Source organism: Kalmanozyma brasiliensis (assembly GCF_000497045.1).
Source record: "Kalmanozyma brasiliensis GHG001 unplaced genomic scaffold PSEUBRA_SCAF4, whole genome shotgun sequence".
Lineage (NCBI taxonomy): Eukaryota > Fungi > Basidiomycota > Ustilaginomycetes > Ustilaginales > Kalmanozyma > Kalmanozyma brasiliensis.
This window is the reverse complement of record NW_015961981.1, coordinates 526,857-551,425: the sequence shown is the minus strand read 5'-3', so window position 1 is coordinate 551,425 and position 24,569 is coordinate 526,857. Positions and strand designations below refer to the sequence as shown.

Here is a 24,569-nt window from a genome sequence, read left to right as displayed (position 1 = left end):
CACAACTGGAAAACCTCAATTGGCGACTGCGACCATCTTTACGGTCTGATACGGCTCACCCTTGCTGGCTGCGCTGAGTCGAGACGACGATGCTCTGCTTCCACCATCGACACCATACCACATTGAGGCAATCAGGCGTGCTCGTCGTCCACCGCCTTCGTAAGTCAACCCTTTCAACGATCAGACCAACTGACCGACCGTTGCGGATCTCACATCGGCGATTTTTTCGGGCACCGCTTCGAAGCGAGCGCCTTGGATCTTCGCTTGGACCCTTGACATGTGATGGCTGAGTTCGTATGAACCTTCTGACAGACGGACAAGCTTGGCTCCCTTTACCACGATCATTGCCGGGACTCGACTGGAGCTTAGCTTGCTGGCTGGCACAAACTGGGAAATAGCCTTCGCGCAGCGATGCATCCATTTCATCTCGGCACTGCGCTTCCGGTTCGACTACCGCATTCATTTCGCAGCTGGGGGACGGACAGCCATCTAGCTCAACCCCACGCTCCTCCGCACGACACCTTATGTTCGGACCCGATTCCGTCAGATGGTGATCCAAAACGGTCGCTTGCTTCTCAGCAAGGTCAGCGCGGCGGCCTCTGTGTGGGTACCGTGCATCCGTCCCACCCGTGAACTAGCGCCCGTGCACGTCACCTCGCGCTTAGGCACATACTTTGTCCGCCCCACGCTTTTGTTCACGACCGTCAGCAGCTCTTGGTCAAAGCTCTCGCGACTCCGTGAAAGTTGAGCCATTCGGATCTCAAGGGGGGACGTCAAGACGTCTCAAATCGGATATAAGGTATCACCACGCCACCTCGTCTACCTCCTGTACAACGCTCACAGCATCCCTTGACAGCGTCTCGCCATGGACGCCTCCTTGCAGCCAGCCTCGACCTGGGATTCCATTTGGACGGTTCCCCTTAGATGGGCCGTGAAGGACTTCCACGACAAGAAGCCCTACGACAGCTCCAGCGCTTGGATCATCGCATCGCATCTTCCGCTTACTCTTCTGCAGATTCATCTGCTCATCCGATATGATCCCAAGTCGACCTGGCTTCTCAGAGCCACTCTCGTCCCCATCATCTCTCTGCTAGCGCTTCGATCGGCCTTCGCCTTCTACTCCCAGGTGGACGGACTCAGTCAGCTTGACGGCAAGGCCCAGCAGGTCAACATGACCCTGGGATGCTACGCCGCCGCCATGATCGCCCGTGCGCTACAATTTGGCCTCGCCAGACGCCGACCGCAACTCAAAGTTGCAAAGACGAAATCGAACGGAGCTGACCACGTCAACGGAAAGGAAGCGGATCCTATCGACATGCCAATCTTCTTTCCGGGGACCAGGTGGCCGCTCGAGATCGACTTGCTACTCAACGTCAGAGGGGTGGGGTGGGAGCACGGCGTCAAGGAAGCTCCGCCAGCGCTCCCCGTGCAGACCAACACCTCAAGCGAACGATGGACCTGGATCTGCGAACGCATGGCTCCCATCCCATTGTACTATCTTGTACACGATGTCATCGTCGTGCTCATCGCCGACCCGCGCTTCAACGTTCACGCTGGCGGTACAAGTGGCGGCAGTCTTTGGGACTGCTCTCGAGGCTCCTTCGGTTTCGCTGGACCGTACTTGGTCTGCCTCGCATTCGCCTTTTCCTTTGCGTGCAACCTGCATATGATGCACACAGCGCTGAGCTGCCTCTCGGTCGCAATTCTAGGCGACCCACTTTCACGATGGGAGCCACGGATCACGGACAAACCCTGGCTGTCCTCCTCCGTAGGCGAGTTCTGGGCCGAGCGCTGGCACCAGTATCTTCGCATTACCTTCCTGACCGTCGGCTACTGGCCTGTTCGTGATGCCCTCCGACCCATCGCCGGTCGTCGAATTGCCAGCATGGCCGGCATCTGCGGAGCCTTCCTAGCATCTGGCATCCTACACGAACTCGGTCGGGCGGCGATGATGCCTTCGCAAGGCAGCTTTTTGACCCCCGTCACGCTCTTCTTCGCCATCCAGCCAGTCGCCCTCTTCGCCGAGCGATGGTTCGAAACTTGCACATCCCGCAAGGTGCGCGGCATCTGGGGATGGGCGTGGACCATGACGTGGATGCTGGCCACCGCACCGCTGCTGTGTGAAGCTATGAGTCAGGGCGGCATGCTCGTGGCCAAGAACCAGACATTGAATCTCACCCATCGGCCTGTGACGTGGATGCTCGATTGGTGGGATCGCCTTTTCAACGCCGTTTAGAGCAGCTACAATCTTTGCTTCCTTCTTGCATTCATACATCGCAATCACAGCGTCTCGGTTCTTCGATCAGTCGGAACAGGCATGAGAATGCGGCCATGGCAGCGTGCGGTTTGAGCTGAGTACAAATACAGATGGTGATACACATGTGCGAGGAAACAATGCGAAGGTGGTAGTCCGGCAGACTGGGGTATAATGGACAACAACGAGAGAAAGGCTGGGGCTAGATATCGACGTAACCCCCAGCGGCGTCACCACCATATCCCTGTCCTTGGTCAAACCCGTCTCTCCCGTAGCCACCCACATCGACGGTCCCTGCGCCGCTCATCTGCACCTCTGTTCGCCAGGCGCCCTTCAACCCGCTGATCTGGACGATCAATTTCTGGCATCCCTGCTTGAGCGCTTCGGTCGGGGTCGACGATCCATCCGTTTGAATCTTTACAAACACCTTTGGCTCCAAGGGATGTGGGACCTTGTAACCGCAGAAGAGGACGGCGGGGTTGGCGAGCACGGCATGACGCAGCAGGTTGCCGAGCGTATGATCTTCCTTGTTGAACCAGAACGTGGCGGCGTTGGGGATCTTGGTGTCTTCGACCACCTCGACGCGCTTTTCGTCCGGACCCAGGATGAACAGGTCGAATCGATTCGGCGCGTTCGTCATGTTGGCGCTGTCGAGCCAGAGATGCAAGGGTGAACGAGTCAGCGCTTCCTCCCATGAGTGTGAATCCAGGCTGCAAGGTGTGCGCGCGCGTGCAACAATGGGCTCATCTACCGTTGTAGTCTAGGAATCAACGAAACAAGCCAGACCGCCAACTCGACACACTTGTCAGCGTTTGAGTCAGCCGGCCAGCCAGTCCTCAAACAGTGTGAATATGATGTAATCTTTGCCCCGTTGCAGAGGATGCGCGCGCACGATGCCCTTGGTGTTGAAGCTGTGTGTGGTCGCTTACCTTTGATGAATGTGAGAGAGGATGCGAGCTGAGGTTTGGGATGCGATAGGGTGAGCTGGGAGATCGTGAAAGGAGCGTGTGTAGGTTGGTGACGACCCCGACCTCGAGAGAGCGAAGCGCAAGGAGAGAAGAAGGAACGAAAGGGAAGTGTTGCGCTGGTCACTCTTGAGCTTTCCTGCGACGAGTGAAAACTTTGACAATGCGCCGTGAGATGAAAGGAAGGTCCTTCTGATTGGATGGTGTTGGGATGAGGAAAGGGCGATCGACCCTGAGTCGTGGGACAGCGCAATTTTCTTCCAAGCTGCTGCGGTTTATCGCACGACATTTCGGTCTTCAACTCTAACACATGTGGAAAAATCCACCCGGTTGAAGCGGACCCGAGACCGGATATTGAACGACGCAGGTGAGCGAGCCCATCCGCAGCGCGTTGAAAGCGCAGTCACCTTCCCCACATTAGCTCCACTCCACCATCTTCCTTTTCGTCACCAACTTGCTTTCGACGCAACGTTCAACAGGAGCCACCTACGACCAGGATCGAAAAGCGCCGCTTCTGAAGGCCCTAGATCAACCCAAACACCCGAGCTATCAGCAACTTCGACATCCACTGAAGCAACTTCGAGACTAGTCTGCCGCTAGCTCTCCCAACCTCGCCATGTCGGACCCATCCACTTCCGCCGTCGGCGCCCATCAGCAGCAGGTCTCCTCCGGCCCTGTGCGTCCTGACATGGTAGCGAGCGCCATCACCTTCCTCTCGGACCCCAAGGTCCAGTCCTCTTCGATGTCGCAACGAGTGAGCTTCCTGGAATCCAAGGGTTTGCGACCGCACGAGATCGACGAGGCGATCCGACAAGCCAATTCATCCCAAGCCGGCAATTCCGGCTATGCCTCCTATGCAGCTGGCCCTCCTGCACCGTACTACGGCGGTGGGATGCCGTACGGTCCCCATCCAGCGCAGCAGCAGGGGCGCGATTGGAGGGACTGGTTCATCATGGCCGTCGTCTCGGGCACCATTGGCTACGGTGTCATCTCGCTTGCTAAGAAGTATCTCATGCCCCACCTCCAACCGCCGAATGCCAACGTGCTCGAGTCGGACCTCGACAGCCTTACCGCGAAATACGACGAGGTGGCCGCCCAACTGCAGGCGCTCGACGCCCAGACGCTCGCCGTCAAGCAGGGACTGGACGAGCAAAAGGCCGACGTGGAGAAGTCGATCAAGGAGGTCGAGGAGTGCGTCAAGGGTGTGCGCGAGAACGAGAAGAGGCGCGACGGCGAGATGGACCGCATCAAAGACGATGTAGAGGGCATCAGGAAGGAGCTGGGTAGCTTGTTCGAGAAGAGCAAGCAGGCGCAGACGAATTCGTTGAGCGAGCTGCAGAGCGAGCTGAAGAGTCTCAAGTCGTTGTTGGTCTCGAGAGGGACGGTTGGAGGTCAGGGTGCGGGTGGAGGTGCCGTTCCTCCCAGGCCGTACGCGTATGGAGCGGGCGCATATGGATCGCCCACCATCGGCACGCCGACGGGCGAGTCCAGCCCCCCGCATGTGCCCAAGCCCAGCATCCCCGCTTGGCAGCTCGCGGGCGCTGGGTCGACCACCAACGGTACCGCTTCGACGGCGACAAAGGAGGCAGATTCGAGCAAGCCCGCAGAGCCGACTATGGCCGACCCGGCAGAGGAGATGTCGAAGAGCGAAGGAAAGGGCAAGGAGTCGTCCGACTGATTGGCTAAGTTGTGTACTTGTTCCACCTTCGATGTACACAGAAGTTGCTGCGCACACGTCATGATACAGGATCATGTCACACATCTGCGATGTGAAAGAGAGGACTGTGCAGATGGCAGCATGAGAAGAGAGCTGCAGCAGCTCACCGTGAGCCATGAGAATGTTCCATGAGCTGCACCCCCCACATTGCCATAATGGCGGAGGGAGTCCTCCGGATGCGCTGAATGCGAGTGCTACTTTGCAACCGGGGCACGCAGGCCGATGAGGGAGCTGCAATGGGAATGTGAGAGCGGCGGGATTCAATCGTGTCGTTTGGCGCAGAAGCTCTGACTGACAGCCTCTTTGTTCGAGACGGGTTTCCGTTTGCGGGCTAGAGCATCTCACTCTGGACCACATGAGAAGAGCTTGCTCATGTTTCGACCAACGTGAGCCCCTTAGCGGGGTCAAGATGTACTCCGCCGCGTGGGGAGCAGCGCCCGACCCCGCACCATGGACGCTTTTGTCCAGCTGGGCGTGCTCCTGACCGGCGAAAAGCTGTCTCGCTTAGTTTTAAAATAGGGTCTTATCTGGTCAAAGCGCGGGAAGCGAAGCGTCGGTCAAATTTGGTGGCCAGCATTCCTCGCTTCCCGTCCCTTTGACGCCAGGCTGTGCTGCTGATGATCATCTGTTTGTAGGCAACCAAGATTTCGAGCTCAGCAAGCCACCTAGGATCGTCCGACGACTTGCAGACCGATTTGACCAAAAGAGAAGTGAAGAGGTGGATTCGACCTTCGCTTCCTTCCTCCATCTCGCACCTAGCCGCGATCCAAGCTCCAAGGTCCCACGCACAGACCTTTTCATTGGGCGCAGGTTCGTGCAGTCCCACCACCGCCTCACGAGCATCTGGCTCGCCCTTCGTACCGCCACCATGCCGTCGCTACCGGGCAGCAGCAAGTCCACGCCGCCCAAGAAGCCAACCATGAACAGGCTCAAGTCGTGGTCCGCCGGTCTCGGCGCCAAGCTCTCTGGCGGCAGCTCAGACAAGCAGGAGGATCTCGCCTCGGAGGTCGAGCAGCGTCGCAAGGGCATCGACAGCCTCTACACCTCGACTGAAGCGTATTGGTCCTACTTGGGCAAGAAGAAGCCCGTCCCCTTCGACACCTCGTCCTTGCCCATCGACGAGACCGCATCCTCGACGAGCGGGACAGTGTCCTCGAAGCCAGAGCGCAAGATGTTGCCGGTCGAAGCCTTGGGTCTGGCGATGAGCTCGTATGCTACTGCTTTTCCTGACGGCTCGGCGTACGGCTCGTGTCTTGGCCTGCTCGGCGAGGCACACATCAAGCTGGGCTACCTCCAGTCGGCCTTCACAAAGGACACCTCGCACATCTTCCTCGCCCGCATCGCGCGTTCCAAAGCAGCGCTCGACTCTCTCACCGCTGCCCTCAAGAAACTCGACAGCGCCACCGCCCGTCTCGAGTCAGCTCAATCGAAAGTGCAGAAGAGCAAGAAGGAGAAGCGCGAGCTCGAGGAGGAGCTGCGTCTCGCTAAAGCTGCCTACGACGATGCGGTCACCGACGTGGAGGTGCGCAGCGACGCCATTCGGGACTCCGAGTACGACGACTGGCAGTGCTTGACGACGTACATGCAGGCGCAGCTCGACTATATGGGCCAGGCGCAGGCGGTGCTCGAGCAGGTCAAGTCGATGTGGGGCGAGCCACCGGCGGCCGCGGGGACTCGTTCCGGGGCGAGCACCCCGCTGACCCGGCCAAGGTCGATGTCTACGCCCAAGATCAGACCCGCCATCTCGCGCCGCTCGTCTGCAAAGGATGGCGCCGATGTTGCGACCACTTCGAGTCGATTCGGATCGCGGTCATCGCTGAGCCTGACGAACAGCAACGAGCCGACATCCTCGTCGAATGATGAGACCAAGCGAGAGACGGAGAAGCAAGATAAGGAGAAGAAATCGTTCCTTCGCATGCCCTCGTTCGCGGGCGCTAGCGATACCGTCTCGTCCGTCACATCAGGAATCGGCTCTTCCATCGGTCGTGCCCGCTCGTCGAGTCTCTTCGGCGCCGGATCCGGCCAGCCATCCCCTGAAAAGGACCGCGAGCCAAGCAAATGGAGCTTCATGCCGCGAACCAACAAGAAGGAAGCCGGCTTCGTCTCGATGGACGAAGCGGAGAGGCCGCAGTTCTCCTCCGAACAACCGCCCGCTCTACCAGCTCGGGACTACGTGCGACCTTCAGTGTCCGCGCACGACGTCAACTTGGGTGCAGCCGACCACGCCAACGGCGATCACGGCGAGCTCCGAGTGACGCGCTACTCATCCGACTCCCGCTCGTCCGACGAAGACGGGCAATTTGAACCGTCACCCTTCAGCCCAGGCGCAAACGACGGCGCCTTCCTTGGCGTGCATCGCGCGCACGAAACCATCCATGAGAGGGGCGAGTCCGGACTGTCCGCTGACTACATCGACTCGTCCATGCCTCTCGCGCTGAACCACACTGGGTTGAGTGCGTATAGCGACGGCGCCAATCCGTTTGGCAACGGCGGTGCCATGTCGCCCCAGGCAACGGGCGGACAATACGATGCAAATACGGACGACGAAGACGAGATGGAGAGACAGGGTCTTACGGGCAGGGTGGAGGACAGGGAGGAAGGTGGGTGGAGGAGTATGTTGAGTACTAGCATTACGAAGGAAGGCGATGGTAGGGGGTCGGTGAGGGGTAGATTGCCGCCGCCTGTTCCGAGCAGTGCAGGGTTCTTATCAAAGAGCAAGGCCAGACTGGCACCGCCTCCTCCGCCGCTGCCGACGAGAAACAGTTCGTGAATAAGCAAAGGCGTAGCATAGCACAGCATTACACACTTCACACAGTACACAAGCACAACGGACAATCCCACGCATCACTTTCCGTTGAAGCACTTTGCCATTCCTTGCGTCACGAGCTCGTCTCTTCTGGACTGTGTGCCAACCTTCCTCTGACCAAATTGGCCCGTCTCACCGCCTCAAGACATTTGCCGATCCCATCCACATCGCTGAGTAGCGTCACATGCCTGTGCGAGCTCTCCACCACACCTTCGCCGTCAAACCGCATCGCGTACCGATCCATCTTCAGCCTCCCCTTCCCCAGCTTCTTCTTGAACGGTGGTCCCTTCCCCCACAGCTCCTGGGGCAGTGTCTCCGTCTCCTCCCGCTTCGCGAGCAGTCTCGCCCACTGGCCGGGGAGAGTTGTCGCCGAGCGCCGCGTGATGACGCCGTCACCGGCGCCGTACGTCATCCTGCTATAGTCGCCCGCACGCACGTCGTCCTTCCATCCGTCTTCGGTTGGGTCCTTGGAGGTGTACGCGTCGACGCCGACCAGCGCACCGCGGACACACGGCGTGCGCCCAGAGGTGAGCAGCATCATCGGCGGATACTCCCCAGCTGCATGCTTGGTGGGCGAGAATCCGTGTTCGATGTCCGACCAGAACTGGCGCACTTCTGACAGGGTGCGCTCTAGGTAGAGCCAGGACTGGGTGGCGTATTCGAGCTTGTCGAAGTCGGCCGGGCTAGTTGGGTCCGAGGGGACGTTGCGTTTTGCGCCCTGGCGGTTCGACGGCTGGAGCGCGTCTTGTTCCGAGTCGTCAGCGGGCAGCTCTGCCTCGCCTGGGCTGGTGGGAGGCTGATCCGTGAGCCCCTCGATCACGCCCATCGAAAGACCGTTGGGTCTGTCCGGGGCGTCGCCGCCCGGAGACGCCACATCTGGGCTGGTTGGGCTCAGCGCTTGCTCGAGGTCGGCATTGCTGCTCGTGTCGATTGAGAGTCCTTCTCCCTCCGTGCGCGAGTTGTGCTTGCGTGCGAGTGCGATGAGCTGCTGGCGACGGCCCTGCTCCAGACAGGGACTCAGACCGAGCTCGTTCCACAAGTCGGGATCGAAAAAGTCGACGTCTTTGAAGCGAGACTGCTTTTGCTGCTCGGTGAGTTCGTCATCGTCTTGATCGGGCTCGCCGACGGGCACTTCGAAGCAGCGACCGTCGGGAGGTAGGAGATAGAAGCTGCTACGGAAGCTGAAGGTGGCACGCGGCGAGCAGATGGTGTCGTTGAACAGAGCCGCATCGCCAAAGCGGAAGGGACCGAGAATGTTGGGTGTGCCGCGGAACGGTGTCGACGCGAATACGAGACCTTCGAAGACGCGCGGATTGTTGCAAGTTGCCAGTGCATGCAGAGCGACTAGACCACCCATCGAATGTGCAATTACCTTTGCTCCTCTCTTCTTCCCGGAGGCTTCATCGGCAGAAGCCTCGTACAGCTCCTCGAGGAACTTGGTCAGCCGTTTCGAAGACCGGGCGAGGGAGAGACGCCAGTCGTAGCCCCAAGCGTGCACCTTGGCTTGCCTTCGACCCGCGACGCGTTCCTCCAGACGCTTGCCCATATCCACCAGCCTGCCAATCGACATGCACGGCTCCGAAGAGTAGACGAGCTCTTCCGACTTCTCCTCTGCTTCCGTCGACAGGCCCAGCTCGAGCGTCGGCCGGCGAAGACCCACGCCCACCTTGATGGGGATCCACATCATCATGTTGGTCTCGGCGTCTCGCAACACGCTGCCTCGATACCCGCCCAAGATGACCACGTTTCCAGAGAGGTTCTTGAAGTAGTCGGGACTGCCAGGATCCGTCTTGACGGTCGGGATGAGTTCTGGCTCGAGCATGTTTGCGGACGGAAGGGCTTTGATATCCGAGCCGTTGTCGTTAGGAGCAGACGCCGAAGCAAAGAAGTCGAATGATGGCAAGAAGCCCCATGCGCTGTTGATTGCTTCCCTCCAGCGTGGTTGGGAGGCTTCTTGAGGAGTGGGCGGTGGAAGGCTCTCGTCGAGTCGGATGGGAGTGCTGACGTCCTCGTTGGAGGCGTGACGCGATACGACCGCCTCTACCTGGGCTGCATCCTCCATCGAAAGGCCGTAGCTAAAACCTGACCGCGCGGCAAGGTTGTCCTCGCCTGGTCGATATAGTGGCACTGGATGAGGACGCTGCGGAGGAGCTTCTTGCGTTTGCTGAGTGGCCCCGTTGTCGTCTCCATTACCTTTCCCGTCGCTTTTACTGGTATCACCGTTGGCCAAGCTCGAGCCGGCACTCAGGCTCTTGCGACGAGCCTTGAGAAACTTCGACGCTGTGGTGAACGGCTTCTTGACCGTTGCATACAGAATGCTAGACCCAGCCTCTCCATCCGCCCCTTCGTTTGCGGAGCTATCCGTCGTGCCCCCTTTGTCGCTCGATCTACGTCTGGCATCGAGCTTGCTGCCGCTCAGTCCCAGAAAGGACGTAGCCGAAGGCACATAATAGTGATAGTTGGAAGAGGATCCGAAGTGCGTATCGTAGAAAGCCTGTTTGGCGGTGGGATTGCGGTGGGCTGGATGCATGTATTTGACTTTTAGGTTCTTCAAAGAGGGCTTCCATGGATATGAGTCGGGCCAGACGAGGTCATCTGGATGGCGATTGGAGCTGTCGACTCGTGAAGCCATAGCAGCCTCTTCGAGAGGATCGCTCTGTCGAAAGCCGGGCGTGTTCGGATCCATGTCGTCCTCGGACGCAGAAGAGTCGGACGAGAACAGGTCGGCGGCGGCAGCAGGAGTGGATGGGGCAGTGGCGAAAGAGTTGTGCCTCGGAGAGACAGGAGCTGATGTGACGGACCGAGATGCTCCATTTGCCGTCGGCACGTCAAGATGTCCACTTTGCGAGCCGGCTGTTTTGGGTCGTTGTCTCGACCCTGCATCGGCACTCTTCCTCGCCTGCGAGATGCTGGTTCGAGGCGTCGCCGAGGTCGAGCCAAACTGCGGTATGTCATATTTCCAACCGCGCTTGCTCTCGGGAATGAAGCGACCGTTGGCTGGCTCCGTGTCGTCTGGCGCCGGCTCTATTCTAGAGAGCAAGGAGAAGGAATGGCGCTTCTTGCTCGCCTCGCCGGTGCTGGACATCTTGGCAGGCGAGGACGAGGAAGGGATGCTCTAGTGGCAGTCGTCGTGGTGGTGATGAGGGTAGGATGTCAGGAAGGAACGAGGTCGAGGCAATCTGCGGATCATCCGCTGTCATGTGGTACGGCCGCTCCACAAAAAGGGATGCAGCACAGCCCAGAGCGGATCGGAGTTTCCGAACCGGCAAAGTGGACCCTGAAGCATGATGACCAGGTTGCCCTGTTCCGCCGTAAGCGGAATCGACTTCCCTAACCGAGATACTCAATCCAACAGCACCGCGGAGCAACGCAGATCTGCCGAGGCTTCTCGCTCACTTCTTCCCAGCTCAGTCATGCAGCGTGGGGCTTTCCCACGTCATGGTGGTCATGCTTCAGGACCGGCCCAGCTGACAAGCAACGCTGCTGTTGGCGCTCTGAGCAAGTGACCCGGCACGGGTGCATTCCGATGACCCATGCTTCTCGCCTCCACCGTTTGAGCCCCTTTCGCCGGATGTGTACGCCGACGCTGCAGCTGCTCTCAGGTTTTTTGTTCTTAAAAAAAAACAGAAAAAGAAGGCAAGAAATTGGGTCATGAAAATAGGCCAAATCTGCCGATCCATTCTCCGATCTCTCATGCGGGGTCGACCATATCTTGCCAGGTCCTCATCCCGCCGCAGTTCCAGCCGCAAACCACGAAGCACACAGATGAGGATGATTCTGATAGACTAGCGTATTGTACAGATCGCGAGCTGTCGGCTCTGATTTACAGGAGGGACTGGACAAAGGAGAAAGGGCAAGCGGCGGTTGTGCGTCTTGAGCAGGCAGATCGGAATGAGGACGAGTCCATGCTAGTCTTGCGTGCGATGAAAGTGGACCATCGATTGCGAGAAGATTTGATGCGCTGGTGTGAAGCCGCAAAGCGCGTGCTACTCGCTGATGCCGATGGCATTGAGCAGCCCGTTCGTCGGCAACAAGAGTCTTGCCGTGTCTGACGGCATCTAGGCATTCGGTCGAGGCTGAAACTTGTCCGTGAGGTCGCGCTGGAACAACGAAGAAGCACGTGCTGCCGCGACGCTGCTGTCAAAGACAAACTCGCCAAATCCGAGGTACTTCTCGAGCAGACCTCTTGTGGTAGGTTCGCTGATGCGGCCGATATCGGGTTGGAGGCCGGTTTGACGCTTGATGCCGGCGAGCACCGTCGATACGAGCAACGCATCAGTCGCGTAGTGTACGAGTCGACCCAGGACCATGTTGTGCTATCGAACCTTGGATGGTGCTTGAAAGGTGGAGGGAGGAAGCTGTTGATGGCGATGGAGGAGATGCGCGAGATGGCGCGCAGATGTTGCTCTCGCCAAAGTGACAGGTCTGCTGGCTGTGTTGGTCCGTGTTGAACGCGCCTTCCCGAAATAGCAGCGCGGTACGAGGAACTAACATTCCGCAAGAAATCGCCGATTGAGCTGCGATCTTGTGCATCCCGCAACACCAAAAAATCTGGTCGCGAAGTCACAGAGGACACAACACACGCTCGGTCCTCCTCCTTCTCCTCCAACCATCTTCACCTTCACCTACATCCCTTGTAAACACGATGGCGTTCTCATTCGGGACACCCGCCGCACCAGCTGCTGGCACCTCGGGCACATCTGGTGGCTTCTCCTTCGGCACGACCCCGGCACAACAGCAGCAGCAGCAGCAGAAGCCTGCGACGGGTGGATTCTCATTCGGCACACCCGCTTCACAACCCGCCGCAGCACCAGCTGCCCCGGCGGCGACGGGAGGGCTCTTTGGCGGCTTTGGCAGCTCTCAACCCGCTGCATCGGCTGCTCCCGCTGCGCAAGCACCCGCAGCCTCGACAGGCGGACTCTTCTCGTTCGGTGCCAAGCCGACGACCACTGCTGCGCCGGCTTCCACCACAGGCGGCCTCTTTGGCAACACCACAACCACCACACAGCCCGCATCGTCAGGCTTTTCCTTCGGCGCACCCGCCACCACACAGTCCCAACCTGCGCAACCCTCCACATCCCTCTTCGGCGCCCCCGCCTCGTCCTTCGCCACGACCTCTGCGCAGCAACCCCTCACACAAACCTCACTTCCACAACCCGCGCAGCCCTCGCAACCGGACAAAAAGCTCGGCGCATCCCTTTGTGCATCGATCGAATCCATCCGCGCAGCATACGACACGTCCAACGCGGCCCACTGTCGATTCGTCTACTACTTCTACAACAATGCGGGCAGTGCGTCGAATCTGAAACTCGTCTCTGGTCGGCGGGCCGATGCTGTTGGTCCTACGCACGATGCCTTGTGGGCAGCAGCGGTGCGAGAGAACCCCGATCCGAACCGACTCTACCCTGTGCTAGCGCTTGGGTTCGGGGATTTGAAGAAACGTATTGAGTCGCAGGAGAAGGAGGCGGCGCGTCAACGGGCGTTGCTCGCCCAGCTCTCGACGCGGTTGGCCGCACTGGAAAGCAAACATTCGTTGAGCAACAGTGTGCGGGCGCAGGCGGCTCAAGCCAGGCAGGCGCAGTTGCACCATCGGTTAGTGGGGTTGGTGGGCAAGGTGCAGTTGCTGGTGCCTGCGTTGCGGGGGAAAAGCGTGGGGCCGGAGGAGGAGAGACTGATTGCGATCCTCGAGTCGTGTCAGGCCGAGATTACGGGTGCTGTTGGCGGAACGGGCAGAGTGAATGGGAATGGCACACGGGAGAGTGGTGCGAATAGCGCTAGACTCCGGGCGAGGATCAACGAGCTTTGGGCCCAACTCGGCGTGATTCGCGCCAAGAGGGAGATGATGGCGCGCGAAGGGAGGAGTGCCACCACAGAATGGGCGGTCGTCGACCAGAGCGGGTTGGAGAACGTCACAAAGATCCTGGCGCAACAGCAACAGGGGTTGAACCACCTCAGTACCACGTTGGAGACGGACACCAAGACGATGGAGACCATCACGAATGGCTTGTCCGGCGTCAAGCTCGTTGGAGTTTCACGGTAGGGTATCGTTTCACACTAGACCAATGCCAAAGTCATCGTTCGCATGCTTTCCTTTCTATTGCTTTTGCTCGACTGTGTTTTAGAAGGGCGAGAAACCCGTGAACGCGACCGGGCCGACGCCTTGCACCGTCTGTCTCTTCGTCAACCCACCCGTCTTGGCGTCTCTCTCAAACACGACAATGTTCTGATCCGTCTGATGACCCACGACCAACCACCTCGCCTTGTCATCCCGACCGCTGTCCGAGCTGAGACTGAAGTGTCTGGGCATGCGTCCACCGCTGGAAACCCAATCGACAAAGCTCAGTTCGCCCGACTTTTGGTTCCGCTTAAAGATGCTAATGTGATCCTCCTTCCTATCACCGCGTTCGGAAACGTAGACAAAGTCGCCGCTTGGAACCACTGCGATTTCGGCCGTGGTACGATTCGTCTCGAGCACTCCGGGGCCGCTCAGCGGTACACCTGGTGGAGAGGCGAGTACCGGTTTGCCGACCAGCTCGAGCTTCCCACTCTGCTCATCGAGCTTGAATGCGGATACCGTGTTATCCAGTTCGCTCGCGAGATATCCCCAGCTCCTCCCCTCTGCATCCTTATGAAAAGTGATGTGTCGAGGACCACTACCGATCTTGACATCGGTGCTCCCCGCCCTGTGCACTTTGCCGTGGTCAATTCGCAGATGATGGATCTGATCCGCTCCGAGATCGCACACGTACACCCACCCTCCCGATGGCGAGAGCGCGACCTGGTGCGCGTACGAGTGGTCCTGTCTGTCCGCCACCGGTCCTACTTTGGGCTGATTAGCAGGCCGGTGAAAGTGAAATACCTGCGTCGGCTCGGATAGCGTCCCGTCGGGGAGGATGGCGAGGACGGAGGCGGAGCCGGAATTGTAATTCGCTACGAAGAGCAGTCCTTTGCTCGGCCCATGGCCGATGAGCGCTGAAACAGGACCGTCCCCGCCGCTCGAGACGCCGTGCGAGGGGCCAGTGTGCGTGATGCTGCCTGTGGAAGGATGAAAGGTGTGCGAGAAGACTCGGCCTGGAGAAGTCTCGTCGACCGTGTAGAGGTCGGTCACGGCGTAGAAGGTGTCTTTGCCTTCGTGCGAATGGGAAGATTTGCGCGAGGAGTAGGCGATCCACGAAGGCGATGTGCCGGACGAGTTGGGTTCGACACCGGACGAGCGGCGGCTAAGGTGGCCGGTAGAGGCGTCAAGAGTGTACGGCACGATCGTGCCGCTGTAGCCTGCCGCGAAGAGCGTCATCTTGCGTCGACGGTGGGGTGCATGCGCTACCGCAGTTGCTGCGGGCTGAAGAGCGAGGGAGAGTGCTGCGAGAAGGGAGACAAGAAAGAGTGTTCGAGTAAGCATCTTGCGCGTTTCGGTGTCGGCGGTGCGCAGGTGCGAGTGGTGAGAAGAGAAAAGATGCAACTCACGTCGAAGAGGAGTGTGATGATTGGCACGACCGTGCGAATGTATGCGAAGCTGGACAGAGCGCAAGCTTCTGGGACAAAAAAGGGGAAGCTCTGAAGTTTGCTGGACAGAAGGTTGCGTAGCTCGGTTGCGTGTTGGGCGAAAAAGTCGCCGATCAAGGTGGGGGAAAAAGCGGCTCGAGCGCTGTTTGCCGTCGGTCCAGGGTTCATCCTTCGAATCTCTCCTTCGATGCTGGGCTTGACTTGGTTGCCTGCTTACGATCTGACACCTCACCACGGACCAGCCATGAGCTTCCAAGATGTCAGCTCAGAGTGATGCTGAGGAATGACAAGGGTTGCAGGACAAAGCTCGGGTGACTCCTGCAAAGGTACCGAGGTGCCTAAGCGAGTAGTTTTGGCTGGCGTCGATCCGGTGTTGGTCTCAACGCGATCCGAAATCGCAGCAATTCACCGCGCATACGAGGCCGCACCTCACACCCACGGCCAGAATCATCACGACACGGACTTGTGCTCACTGCTGTTCCAAAGGCTTGCTATTCCTGGTCCTCGAAGCAGCCGATGGTGATGAGACGAGAGCACGTCCAAGGTCCAAATTCTCAATTCCGTCTCGCCTCTTCTAGCGCCTTCAACCACCTCGGCTTCAACGCCTCCCTCTGCTGCCGCACACTCAGATCGTCCGCCGCCAGCGTGTTGTACGCCTCCTTCCCACTCAGCTTGGATCCGTCTTTGCGCTCGACCTTGAGCAGCGATCGATCAACGTCGTAGCCGCCTTCCTCGATGCTCGCCATGCGCTTGCGGCTCTCGAGCACCGGTGGAATGGCCTCGGTGAGATACCTCCGGTTTGCATAGACGTTGTGCGAGAGGCGCTGGACATGCGGCGAGCTCCAATAGATAAAGTCTCCCAGCCCAGCTTTGCGATCGGGGTGATCGCGTTCGGCCGCCCGGTCGGTCGCATATAGCTGTTCGAAGGGGCGCGGTTCGGTCGGAGCGGTGGTGCTAGGCGTCTGGCTGGCACTTTTGCGTGCCTTCTTCTCGACTGTCGGTGGCGCTGGCTTCGCGATTCGTTGTTCGTAGGCGTCCTGCTCGACCCGTTCCAAGCTCTGCCAGTCAGCTCGCTGCAGCAGCTCCAGACTGCGCTCCTGCACCGACGCCTTGAGGGGCAGCTCCGAACTCAGCTTCTCCATCATCCTCGACCTCAGCTCGGACTTGAACTGCTTGTCGTGCGCGGCATCCTGTCGATCCCACTCGTCTTCCCACTCCTTCAGCGACTTGCGCGGTTTACGCTCGCCATCTTTCTCGCTCGCCTTGTTCGCCTCTTCGTCCGCCTCCTCAGCCTCCTTGGCGAGCGCCTTGCGCTCCGCCTCGCGCTTCTTGTCGAACATCTCGTTGAGCGATGTCCGCACCGGCACGCGAGGGTACATATCCAGCACATCGATCTTGAGCGGTTGAATGTCGGTGAAGGTCCAGTTCCAGTCCTCGCCCTGCTCCTTGCTGCACATCTGCAGGCCGTTGGTGTCCCACGCACCGAGCACGAACGTGATGTGCTGGCGCTCTTCTGTCTCTTGGTCCACGTAGCTGTACTCCGCCATGTGCAGAGGCATCAGGATCGGGTACGCGGCAAACATGTCGAGCTGTAGGGTATCGGGCTCGAACCGGACGGGTGGGGCGGTGATCTGCTCGCCTTCCTCGTTGACGAGGGCGATGGTGAGACCGAGCCCGTGCACACCGGCACCCGGAATGGGCACTCCTGCGGCGAGGTCTTGCTTGAAGGTAAGGTCTTTCAGCTCGAGCTGGTTGCGCAGCATGTCTGGCAGGCAGAGCGGCGAGATGGTGAATGGCAATGGGTCCGGGATACCACCCTCGATCTTGACCTTCGACCCTTCCATCCGCTTGAGATACGATTGGTACGACTCATAGTCTACCATCGATAAGTTGTTCCAAGTCGCTTTGGGTGCGTCTCCGCCGAGACTAGGATCGTTCTGCGCGTCTGCCTTGGGGCTCATATCGTATGGAGGAGGCGGAAACATCGGCATGGTATCCATCGGCTTCCAAGAGTGTCCTGGGAACCGTGACGACGTCGTGATAAAGTTGGATTCTGCCCTTCCGTCGTTACCGCGGCACTTGACCTCAAACGAGGCGTCGACGAGCCAGATCGGCAGATAGAGTGCCGTCATCCTCTCGAGCTTGACAATCTTTTCCTCTGGGTCCGACATGCTTGTGATGCCGACGAGGGACAGCAGCTGATGCTTGAGCATGTCCCATTTGCTCATGACCCTCGGCATAACCTCCATCACGGCTATTGTCTTCAAAAACTCTTTTGCACCGTCCGTGGAGACTCGGAAGGGAACCATCTCGACTTTGGCCTGCTGATGTCTCGGAGGTGTGCTCGAGCTCAAATCGGCCGCGCTGCTTGGTTCAAGAGTGGGCGCCTTCGCGGCGGGGCTCGACGCTGCTGCGGCAGCTGCTGGAGGAGCGGTTGGTTGGCTCGAAGCCTTTTTGGAAGGGCGCATCTTTGTGCTGGACGCGACTGGTTTAGGTGCTGTTGCGCTCGGCATCTTTGCTGCATGCGCCGGCGTCGGTGCAGCTGTCGGCGAGGTGCTCTTACTACTCGAGGAGCCTCTAGACGCCTGCGTTGGTGTGCCGGATTGGCGCTTCGATCGGACGGCAGTGGTGTGTACGTTTAGGGCGCTGCTGCGAAGAGGCCCGAGCCGCGAAGGGCCGGCTCGCAGAGCATGTGCTGCACGCAACATGGTCTGTCTCTTGCGCAGCCACGCTGTCTGAGAGCGCGAGACTGGCGGATTGCTGCTCGAGATGAAGGAGGTCGGAAGGTCGGTGGGTCTCGAGGCTCGATTCTTCTCCACTTTTCTTCCATTTTGGCTACACGCAGGCACGGTCCAAATTTTGGAGGAGGTCGGCAGCGAACGGCTGACGATCCACGATCTTCCAGCTTGGGCTTGGACCCTGTTCCTTCTTGCCCACCTTCCCTTTGTTTCGCTTCGTCGACATCAGCGAGAGTGATCGAGATCGTGTTGTCGTCTAAGAGCACAGCATGTTAGCTAGATCGCTGCGCCTAGCAGCTCCATTCCGGTCCACTTCTTCGCCATGCCGTCAAATCGTCCGACATGCTTCGTCATCTAGCAAGGCATCCTCCGACTTCTTCGCATCATCCGCTAGACTCCAGGGCAACAGCAAGGCCATCGCCTCGTCAACTGCTGTCGTTGTCGGTGGCTTGGCTCTCTATGCCACTCTGAAGCCCACCTCCTCGTCGCCAGTAGAATGCGAAGCAGCCAAGCCCACGCCTGCATCCCTCGTCAAGGGCGGCAATCAATCTGATCTGCCCGAGATCTCGCACCTCAACCCCGCACTCCTCACCGACAGCTCAGCACCTATGCGCCAGCGCATGGAAACGTACGTCAAGCTCCTGCAGCACAACATCGTCTCTGCTCTATCCCAGGAAGAGCCCAAGGCGCGCTTCCTCATCGACAGCTGGCTGCGTAAGGAGGGCGGAGAGGGCATCTCGTGCGTCCTCCAGGATGGTTCTACGTTCGAGAAGGCCGGTGTCAACATCTCGGTCGTGCACGGCACACTTCCACCCGCAGCGGTCAGGCAGATGAGTGCGGACCATGCCGGATTGATGGAGAAGACGGGGTATAGGCTCGAGGGCAAAGACGCCGATGTCAAAGGACTGCCGTTCTACGCGGCCGGGTTGAGCCTTGTGGTTCACCCGAGAAATCCTTTTGCGCCGACGGTCCACTTCAACTATCGCTACTTCGAGCTGACACACCCGGAGAAGCTGGCGGACGGCTCGCCAAATCCGCGACACCCAAAGAACCGCAAAGACGGCGGAGGTAACGAGCCGATCGCATGGTGGTTTGGCGGCGGAACGGATCTCACGCCCATCTATCTGTTCGACGAGGACGCGAAACACTTCCACCAGACCCTCAAGTCGGCTGCTGACCAACACGACCCTACGTTCTACCCGACATGGAAGAAGTGGTGCGACAAGTACTTTCTCATCCCGCACCGAGGTGAAGCGCGTGGTGTCGGAGGGATCTTCTTCGACGACATCACTCTCCCTCAGTGGGCCTCTGCCACGTCATCGGCCTACATCCCACTCTCGGACGGCACGAAGCCAACGCCTTCCGCACCCATCGTCCCATCCATCTCGAGCGGGAAGCCGCACGACAAGGACTCGCTCTTTGCAACGGTGCGCTCGCTCGGCGACGCCTTCCTCCCCGCCTACCTGCCTCTGGTGCAGAAGCGCAAAGCTACGCCGTTCACCGAAGCCCACGAGCGATGGCAGCAGCTGCGCCGAGGCAGGTACGTCGAGTTCAACCTGGTCTATGATCGAGGGACCAAGTTCGGGCTGCAGACGCCTGGGGCGCGGATCGAGAGCATCCTGATGAGTCTGCCTTTGAAGGCAAGGTGGGAGTACATGGAGCGCTACAGTGGCGGCGGAGCTCAGGGACGGGACGGTAAGGCGACGACGAGACAGGATGCCGGTGAGGGTAGTGGTGAGGAGGAGGGGAAGCTGGAGAGGCATACGATGGAGGCGCTGAGGAAGCCTCGAGAATGGGCGTAGAGCAGTGACGCGATGCAATGACACACCTCTCAGCGTGATGCACAAGTGTGTGACAGGTGCTGCGGCATGATCGTGAGAAGTGCAGAAGTCTGTGATTGCCTACTATGCTGTGACGAGAGAATGAGCGTGATGTTCTATTATGTATCCAGCATAGATCAGATATTCTATCTCGAACCCGAGGCGTCCGACCGACCCGCAGTCACATGATCCAGCAATCTACCTTCCAAGTCCTCTTCTATCGTCCCTGCCGTCTCCACCACCGGGGCAGCAATGGTTTCGGCCGCAGTCGGCTGTGACGTGGGAGCCTCTGTCTCCTCCTGCCCCGTTGATGCCTCGGAACCGGGCGTCGTTACAGGTAGCGGTAGCAGTCCTGCTGGGTTGCTCCTTCCGGCAGCACCATACCCTCTCGCCAGTCCGCTCCTACCCGCTGGCCCAGCAGGCGCGACGGGCTGTAACGTGAAACTTGGCGGCGGCGTAGCGAGCAGCAAGTAGTGTCCCGAGCTTAGCCCCGTCGGTCTATCGATACTCATCAGACCGAGTTTGGGCGTGCGCAGACCCGCTGAAGATGACGATGAAAGAACACCAGCAGGCTGGTTAGAGGCCGAGCGTGAGTAGGCCGAGGTGCGGTCGAACGAGGTGGACATCTTGTGTGGCGAACTGGTACGAGAGCGTGGACGTCTGAGCTTGGTGCCGGAAGAGGAGCTTGGGACGCGGAGGGCGTTGCTTGGTCCAGCTGCTGCGTCGATGAAGTCGATGCGTTGGCGCGGTTTGGTGCGGCTTGCGGTGCTCGCGAGGGAGGAGATGCGGCCGCGTGTAGAGGTGCTTGAGGGATGAGAGAGGAGAAGCGATCGCTCGTTCAGCGCGGGATCCTCGCCGTGCGGCTCCTCGTCTTCCTCGACCGATTCGTCGGCCGAATCCTCGCCAGACTCCTCATCCGTCTGCTTCCCGTTCGCCTCCCCATGCCGCCATGTGAGCACGAACACCCCACCGAACGTTGTCAGACATCCAAACAAAAAGTTGATCAGCCGATGTGCGTCCATGTTCTCGAAATCCCGGTAGAGGATGGCGCTGCCGACGATCGCCGAGATGGTGAAGAACACGAACTGCGTCGGGATGACCTCTCTGCTGTCGAATCTCTGCAGCGCCCTGTTGAGATAGGTAATTTGTACGACGGCTGTGACCGCGAGCACCACAACGAGCACATAGGTGATGGAAAACTTGAGCGCCTCAATAGGCTGACCGCCCGAGATGAGCGACGAGATGCCCTTGGTGCTCAACACTGTGAAGCCACCGAAGATGGCGCAGATGCCGACGTCGATCAGTACCCAGCGGTCTCCCAAGGATGTAGCGCTTGTAAACGCGAGCAACGCGCCGACACCGATGGAGATGGCAGAGTAGATGACAAATTCTAGCCGCTTGATGGCCTGAAGCAGCTCACTCGGGTCGAGACGGACGTCGTTCTGCTTGGAGCTGAAGACGACAGTGACGGCGCCGATGATGGCGAGAAGGATGCCGCCAATGTCCGAGATCTTGAAGCGCTCGCCGAGGAGGATGGGCGAGATGATGACGTTGGAAAGCAGAGCGACGGCGCCGAGGGGTGCGACGAGCGAGGCGGGCGCAAAGCCGTATGAGATGAAGTTGCCGCCTTCGCCGATCGTCATGAGCGCGAGTCCGAGCCACCAGAGCTTGCTGTGCAGGAACATGGTGTCCATGCCGGTACCGCTGCTGCTGTCATCACTCTTTCCGTGCCCGTTGTGGCCGTCTTCGCTGTGTGAATTCGCATGGCCGTTCTGCCCGGAAGATTCGCTGCGATCGGAACGCCTTTGGCCCGAGGATGGTCGTCTATTCGGAGATCCATCTTCTGAATCGTCACTATGCCCATCTTGCTGTCCATTCTGTCCCCTCTGGAGCCGAGTGTGGGCCAGCTTCTGACAGTTGAGCGCGAGACTGATGGTGACGTTGCCCGCTATGGCCACCACGACACCGATCCAAGTCTTGCTCGAGGAGAGAGTGTCCATGCTTGTGGAACAGCAGCGTATTGAAAGCGCCTGCGATCTCGAATGGTCGCGAGAAGATGTCTTCTAGAGGATCATGTCCATGGTCTGGTTTGTTCTATCGATGCCTGCCAGTAGGGTAGGGGGGCGAGGTGGTACAGAGGGAACGAGCGTTGCAGGTGAAACAACTCAGCTGTTTCTTCTGCATGACGGAATTTCGGGTCTGTGTTTGTGGAGGCTTTGGGCGCCGTTCGGCACGCGCTTGCCGATCCAGTTTTCTGAAGGCTGTTAGAGTGCGCGTGCTCTCCGGCTTTCGGGCAACTTTTCCGCCACACCGCAGCTTGAACGTGGAGAAGCTCGAAGACACCGGAGCACCTTCGTCTTGATCACCAGCTCCAACACAAAGCAGCGCCCACGATGAGCGCGCTAACGCTTTCTGTCAAGTCCTCGCTGACCTCGCGAGGGGCGTCGCGAGCCTTCTCCCGCTCAGCCCTCCAACGAAACGCCTCGCAGCCAGCCCCTCCTTCGACCTCGCAGAACCCGCATGCTGCACGCGTCGCTGCTGCCTCCAGCTCCAGCTCGGGCGGCGGAGATGCACGATCGCGACTCGCTAAGCTTCAAGCGCAGCGACTGGAGGAGCTGAACAGAGGCAAAAGCGGTTCGTCGAGTGGAGCGGGGAGGCCTGGCAATAAGCCGGAGCAGAAGTGGTCGAATCGCACCCTCATCGCGCTAGCTACGTCGGTGGGGGCGTGTACGTATCTCATGGGCACGTATCATGGATACAATGCTGGTAAGAAGCATGCCGAGGAGGAACTGCAGGCTGGAGCGGCAACGCCGAGTGGTGCGCCGTTGGAAGGCGAGGGAGGTTTGCCGACGAGTGTTCCATCGGGAGCAGGTGCTACTGTGACTGGACCGAGGAAAGGAGTGCAAGGCTCGGTGGAGATGGGCTCGCTCTCCTCAGCATTGTCGCAGCTGATTCCGTTCGGGTCGATGAGAAGCTCGATACTCTGCGAACCGGAGAAGTCCGCACCGACACAACCAAACTGCAGGCTGGCCGAGCTCACCCAGTATCACTGCGACCTGCACACCGACCGCGTCGTCTGTCAGCCCATCGATCGGATCTTCCGCATGTAAGTCCAAGTCTTTTCGCCTTATCGCTGGCGACTGTTGATCTTCCGAGCTGATCGGCCTCGCATATCGTCCGCTGTCCTCACAGATGCAAGGGCCGACCCGCGGTTGAAGTCTCGCACATTGTCGAGTTCGATGATTTGGGAAAGCCGTACCTTCCAGCACACCTCTCGTAAGTCGCTCTGCTCTTCTCTCACATAGAGGTGAAGCCGACTGACCCTCGTATCGCGCTCCTCGCCTTATCGCCTCCCACAGAGAAGCAATGCCGCCATCGTCCCACTGGCACGAGCTGAGATCCCCAGATCACTGACTTCCGCCGTCCAAGCAATGTCAAGCATCCACACACCACAGATCACAGCTTGGAGATCCGATCGCAGTTCATGATGCTTTGATTGAGCGATGGTGGACAAAACGAACCGACAAACAGAACCCTTGGACGATTTGGACATTTTCAATGAGAAGTGACCCGAGACGGAGAAAGGTGATGTTGACGTCGAGGTTGCTTTTGTTGACCAGCGATGCACGCTGTCGGGCGGAGGTGGCCGTTCGAAATGGTGAAGAGATGCGCTTACGAAGCACGACGGTCGAAAGTCGGCAGACGGTAAGCAGCCTCGGACCCAACCGTGGCACGGCGACGAATGCTTCTTGCATCCATGGTACTGGCGAACGACGTAGGAGAGAGCACGTCGCTCACTGTGCGGTGGTGGCCAAGGCGGTATCGCTTGAGCGTGCCAGACGCCCCTTCTGCATCGCGGCTCTCGTGCAATGAGTCGCGCGGAGAGCTAGCAGGAGTGGCAAAGGGTTCCAGGGCAGCAAAGGCCCCTGCATTGGTGCAGATGGGCATGGCGGGCCGCACAAAATGCAGATGAGCGTCGAAGGGGTCGTAGCTCTCCTGCTCGTGCTCCTGCTCCGAGATCGAAGAGCACGGGCTGACGTCCTCGAAATTGTCAAAGACCAAAGCCTCGTGCTCCAGTCCGGAAGGGAAGGCTGGAGGCATGCGAGGGCTTCGTCGTGTGTTCTTGAAGTCCTTCACAGAAGGTCGATCGACGTCTTTCCCGATGTCGCCGTTGAGCTGAGCCCAGGTATGGCGACCGTGAGGGCTGCAGCCACGAGTGGGGTGGTGACCAAGCTGCGGCGAGTAGGTACCGCGACCGACTGCTGCGTAGTCATAGTGTTGCTGTTCTTGCGAAGGCGATGTCTGCCTTGAGTGCTGAAGTGGCTTTGTGCGTCGTCCTCGGCCTCGGCGGTCCTGATCGTGGGCCCCGTTATAATCGTCCTCGTCGTCGTCGCTGCTCTCGCTGAAGTCGCCGAGCAGATCGAGGTCATCCCTCTTGCGCCTCTCGAAGAGCGGCGATGACCTTCGCTTGCGCAGATGGACGCTGCCAATGTCGAGGTCCGAATGGCGATCGGACTGTCGATGATCCGCGCCTGCACGGATGGGAATGGCAGCTTGTTGATCGTCGATGACTTGAATCTCGTCCGCCGAGTCCAAACAAGCGGCTTGCTTCAGCGCCTTCTTGACCTTTGGGGCTGGGTTGTGTTTGGGAGGAGTGACTTTGGGCTTGAAGCTGTCACTGTAGCTTCGTCGTTGGTGGTCCGGACGGACGGACACTTGGAGATCTTCGGTAGTGGCGAGCATGTCTGCCTGCGAGAGGGCTGAGG

At 59.2% G+C, this 24,569-nt stretch overlaps 13 protein-coding genes across 13 annotated transcripts; 6 read left to right on the top strand and 7 right to left on the bottom strand.

Moving 5' to 3' along the window:
• Positions 1 to 865: 865 nt before the first annotated feature.
• On the top strand, positions 866 to 2,236 carry PSEUBRA_004877 (uncharacterized protein; the record flags this gene model as incomplete). The annotated part of the gene is made up of 1 exon (XM_016438361.1): positions 866 to 2,236. The coding sequence occupies one exon, from the start codon at positions 866 to 868 to the stop codon at positions 2,234 to 2,236; it is 1,371 nt and encodes a 456-aa protein (XP_016290830.1).
• A 220-nt stretch (positions 2,237 to 2,456) lies between these two features.
• PSEUBRA_004876 (DNA-directed RNA polymerase Rpb11, 13-16kDa subunit, conserved site) lies at positions 2,457 to 2,894 on the bottom strand (the record flags this gene model as incomplete). Its single annotated transcript, XM_016438352.1, has 1 exon — positions 2,457 to 2,894. The coding sequence occupies one exon, from the start codon at positions 2,892 to 2,894 to the stop codon at positions 2,457 to 2,459; it is 438 nt and encodes a 145-aa protein (XP_016290829.1).
• A 941-nt stretch (positions 2,895 to 3,835) lies between these two features.
• Positions 3,836 to 4,897, top strand: PSEUBRA_004875 (Peroxisome membrane anchor protein Pex14p, N-terminal; the record flags this gene model as incomplete). The annotated part of the gene is made up of 1 exon (XM_016438362.1): positions 3,836 to 4,897. One exon carries the CDS (start codon positions 3,836 to 3,838, stop codon positions 4,895 to 4,897), a length of 1,062 nt encoding a protein of 353 aa, XP_016290828.1.
• A 907-nt stretch (positions 4,898 to 5,804) lies between these two features.
• Positions 5,805 to 7,706, top strand: PSEUBRA_004874 (BAR domain protein; the record flags this gene model as incomplete). Its single annotated transcript, XM_059465397.1, has 1 exon — positions 5,805 to 7,706. One exon carries the CDS (start codon positions 5,805 to 5,807, stop codon positions 7,704 to 7,706), a length of 1,902 nt encoding a protein of 633 aa, XP_059320464.1.
• Positions 7,707 to 7,815: 109 nt separating this feature from the next.
• PSEUBRA_004873 (Lecithin:cholesterol/phospholipid:diacylglycerol acyltransferase) lies at positions 7,816 to 10,827 on the bottom strand (the record flags this gene model as incomplete). The annotated part of the gene is made up of 1 exon (XM_016438354.2): positions 7,816 to 10,827. The coding sequence occupies one exon, from the start codon at positions 10,825 to 10,827 to the stop codon at positions 7,816 to 7,818; it is 3,012 nt and encodes a 1,003-aa protein (XP_016290826.2).
• Positions 10,828 to 11,800: 973 nt separating this feature from the next.
• PSEUBRA_004872 (uncharacterized protein) lies at positions 11,801 to 12,052 on the bottom strand (the record flags this gene model as incomplete). Its single annotated transcript, XM_016438348.1, has 1 exon — positions 11,801 to 12,052. One exon carries the CDS (start codon positions 12,050 to 12,052, stop codon positions 11,801 to 11,803), a length of 252 nt encoding a protein of 83 aa, XP_016290825.1.
• Positions 12,053 to 12,387: 335 nt separating this feature from the next.
• On the top strand, positions 12,388 to 13,782 carry PSEUBRA_004871 (Nucleoporin FG repeat; the record flags this gene model as incomplete). Its single annotated transcript, XM_016438367.1, has 1 exon — positions 12,388 to 13,782. One exon carries the CDS (start codon positions 12,388 to 12,390, stop codon positions 13,780 to 13,782), a length of 1,395 nt encoding a protein of 464 aa, XP_016290824.1.
• A 78-nt stretch (positions 13,783 to 13,860) lies between these two features.
• PSEUBRA_004870 (Lactonase, 7-bladed beta propeller) lies at positions 13,861 to 15,036 on the bottom strand (the record flags this gene model as incomplete). The annotated part of the gene is made up of 1 exon (XM_016438351.1): positions 13,861 to 15,036. The coding sequence occupies one exon, from the start codon at positions 15,034 to 15,036 to the stop codon at positions 13,861 to 13,863; it is 1,176 nt and encodes a 391-aa protein (XP_016290823.1).
• A 763-nt stretch (positions 15,037 to 15,799) lies between these two features.
• PSEUBRA_004869 (uncharacterized protein) lies at positions 15,800 to 17,953 on the bottom strand (the record flags this gene model as incomplete). Its single annotated transcript, XM_016438353.2, has 1 exon — positions 15,800 to 17,953. The coding sequence occupies one exon, from the start codon at positions 17,951 to 17,953 to the stop codon at positions 15,800 to 15,802; it is 2,154 nt and encodes a 717-aa protein (XP_016290822.2).
• A 299-nt stretch (positions 17,954 to 18,252) lies between these two features.
• PSEUBRA_004868 (Coproporphyrinogen III oxidase, aerobic) lies at positions 18,253 to 19,785 on the top strand (the record flags this gene model as incomplete). The annotated part of the gene is made up of 1 exon (XM_016438365.2): positions 18,253 to 19,785. The coding sequence occupies one exon, from the start codon at positions 18,253 to 18,255 to the stop codon at positions 19,783 to 19,785; it is 1,533 nt and encodes a 510-aa protein (XP_016290821.2).
• A 164-nt stretch (positions 19,786 to 19,949) lies between these two features.
• Positions 19,950 to 21,803, bottom strand: PSEUBRA_004867 (Magnesium transporter NIPA; the record flags this gene model as incomplete). The annotated part of the gene is made up of 1 exon (XM_059465396.1): positions 19,950 to 21,803. One exon carries the CDS (start codon positions 21,801 to 21,803, stop codon positions 19,950 to 19,952), a length of 1,854 nt encoding a protein of 617 aa, XP_059320463.1.
• A 393-nt stretch (positions 21,804 to 22,196) lies between these two features.
• On the top strand, positions 22,197 to 23,217 carry PSEUBRA_004866 (Mitochondrial export protein Som1; the record flags this gene model as incomplete). The annotated part of the gene is made up of 3 exons (XM_059465395.1): positions 22,197 to 22,909; positions 22,996 to 23,079; positions 23,163 to 23,217. The coding sequence occupies 3 exons, from the start codon at positions 22,197 to 22,199 to the stop codon at positions 23,215 to 23,217; spliced, it is 852 nt and encodes a 283-aa protein (XP_059320462.1).
• Positions 23,218 to 23,475: 258 nt separating this feature from the next.
• On the bottom strand, positions 23,476 to 24,546 carry PSEUBRA_004865 (uncharacterized protein; the record flags this gene model as incomplete). Its single annotated transcript, XM_016438344.1, has 1 exon — positions 23,476 to 24,546. One exon carries the CDS (start codon positions 24,544 to 24,546, stop codon positions 23,476 to 23,478), a length of 1,071 nt encoding a protein of 356 aa, XP_016290818.1.
• Positions 24,547 to 24,569: the final 23 nt, after the last annotated feature.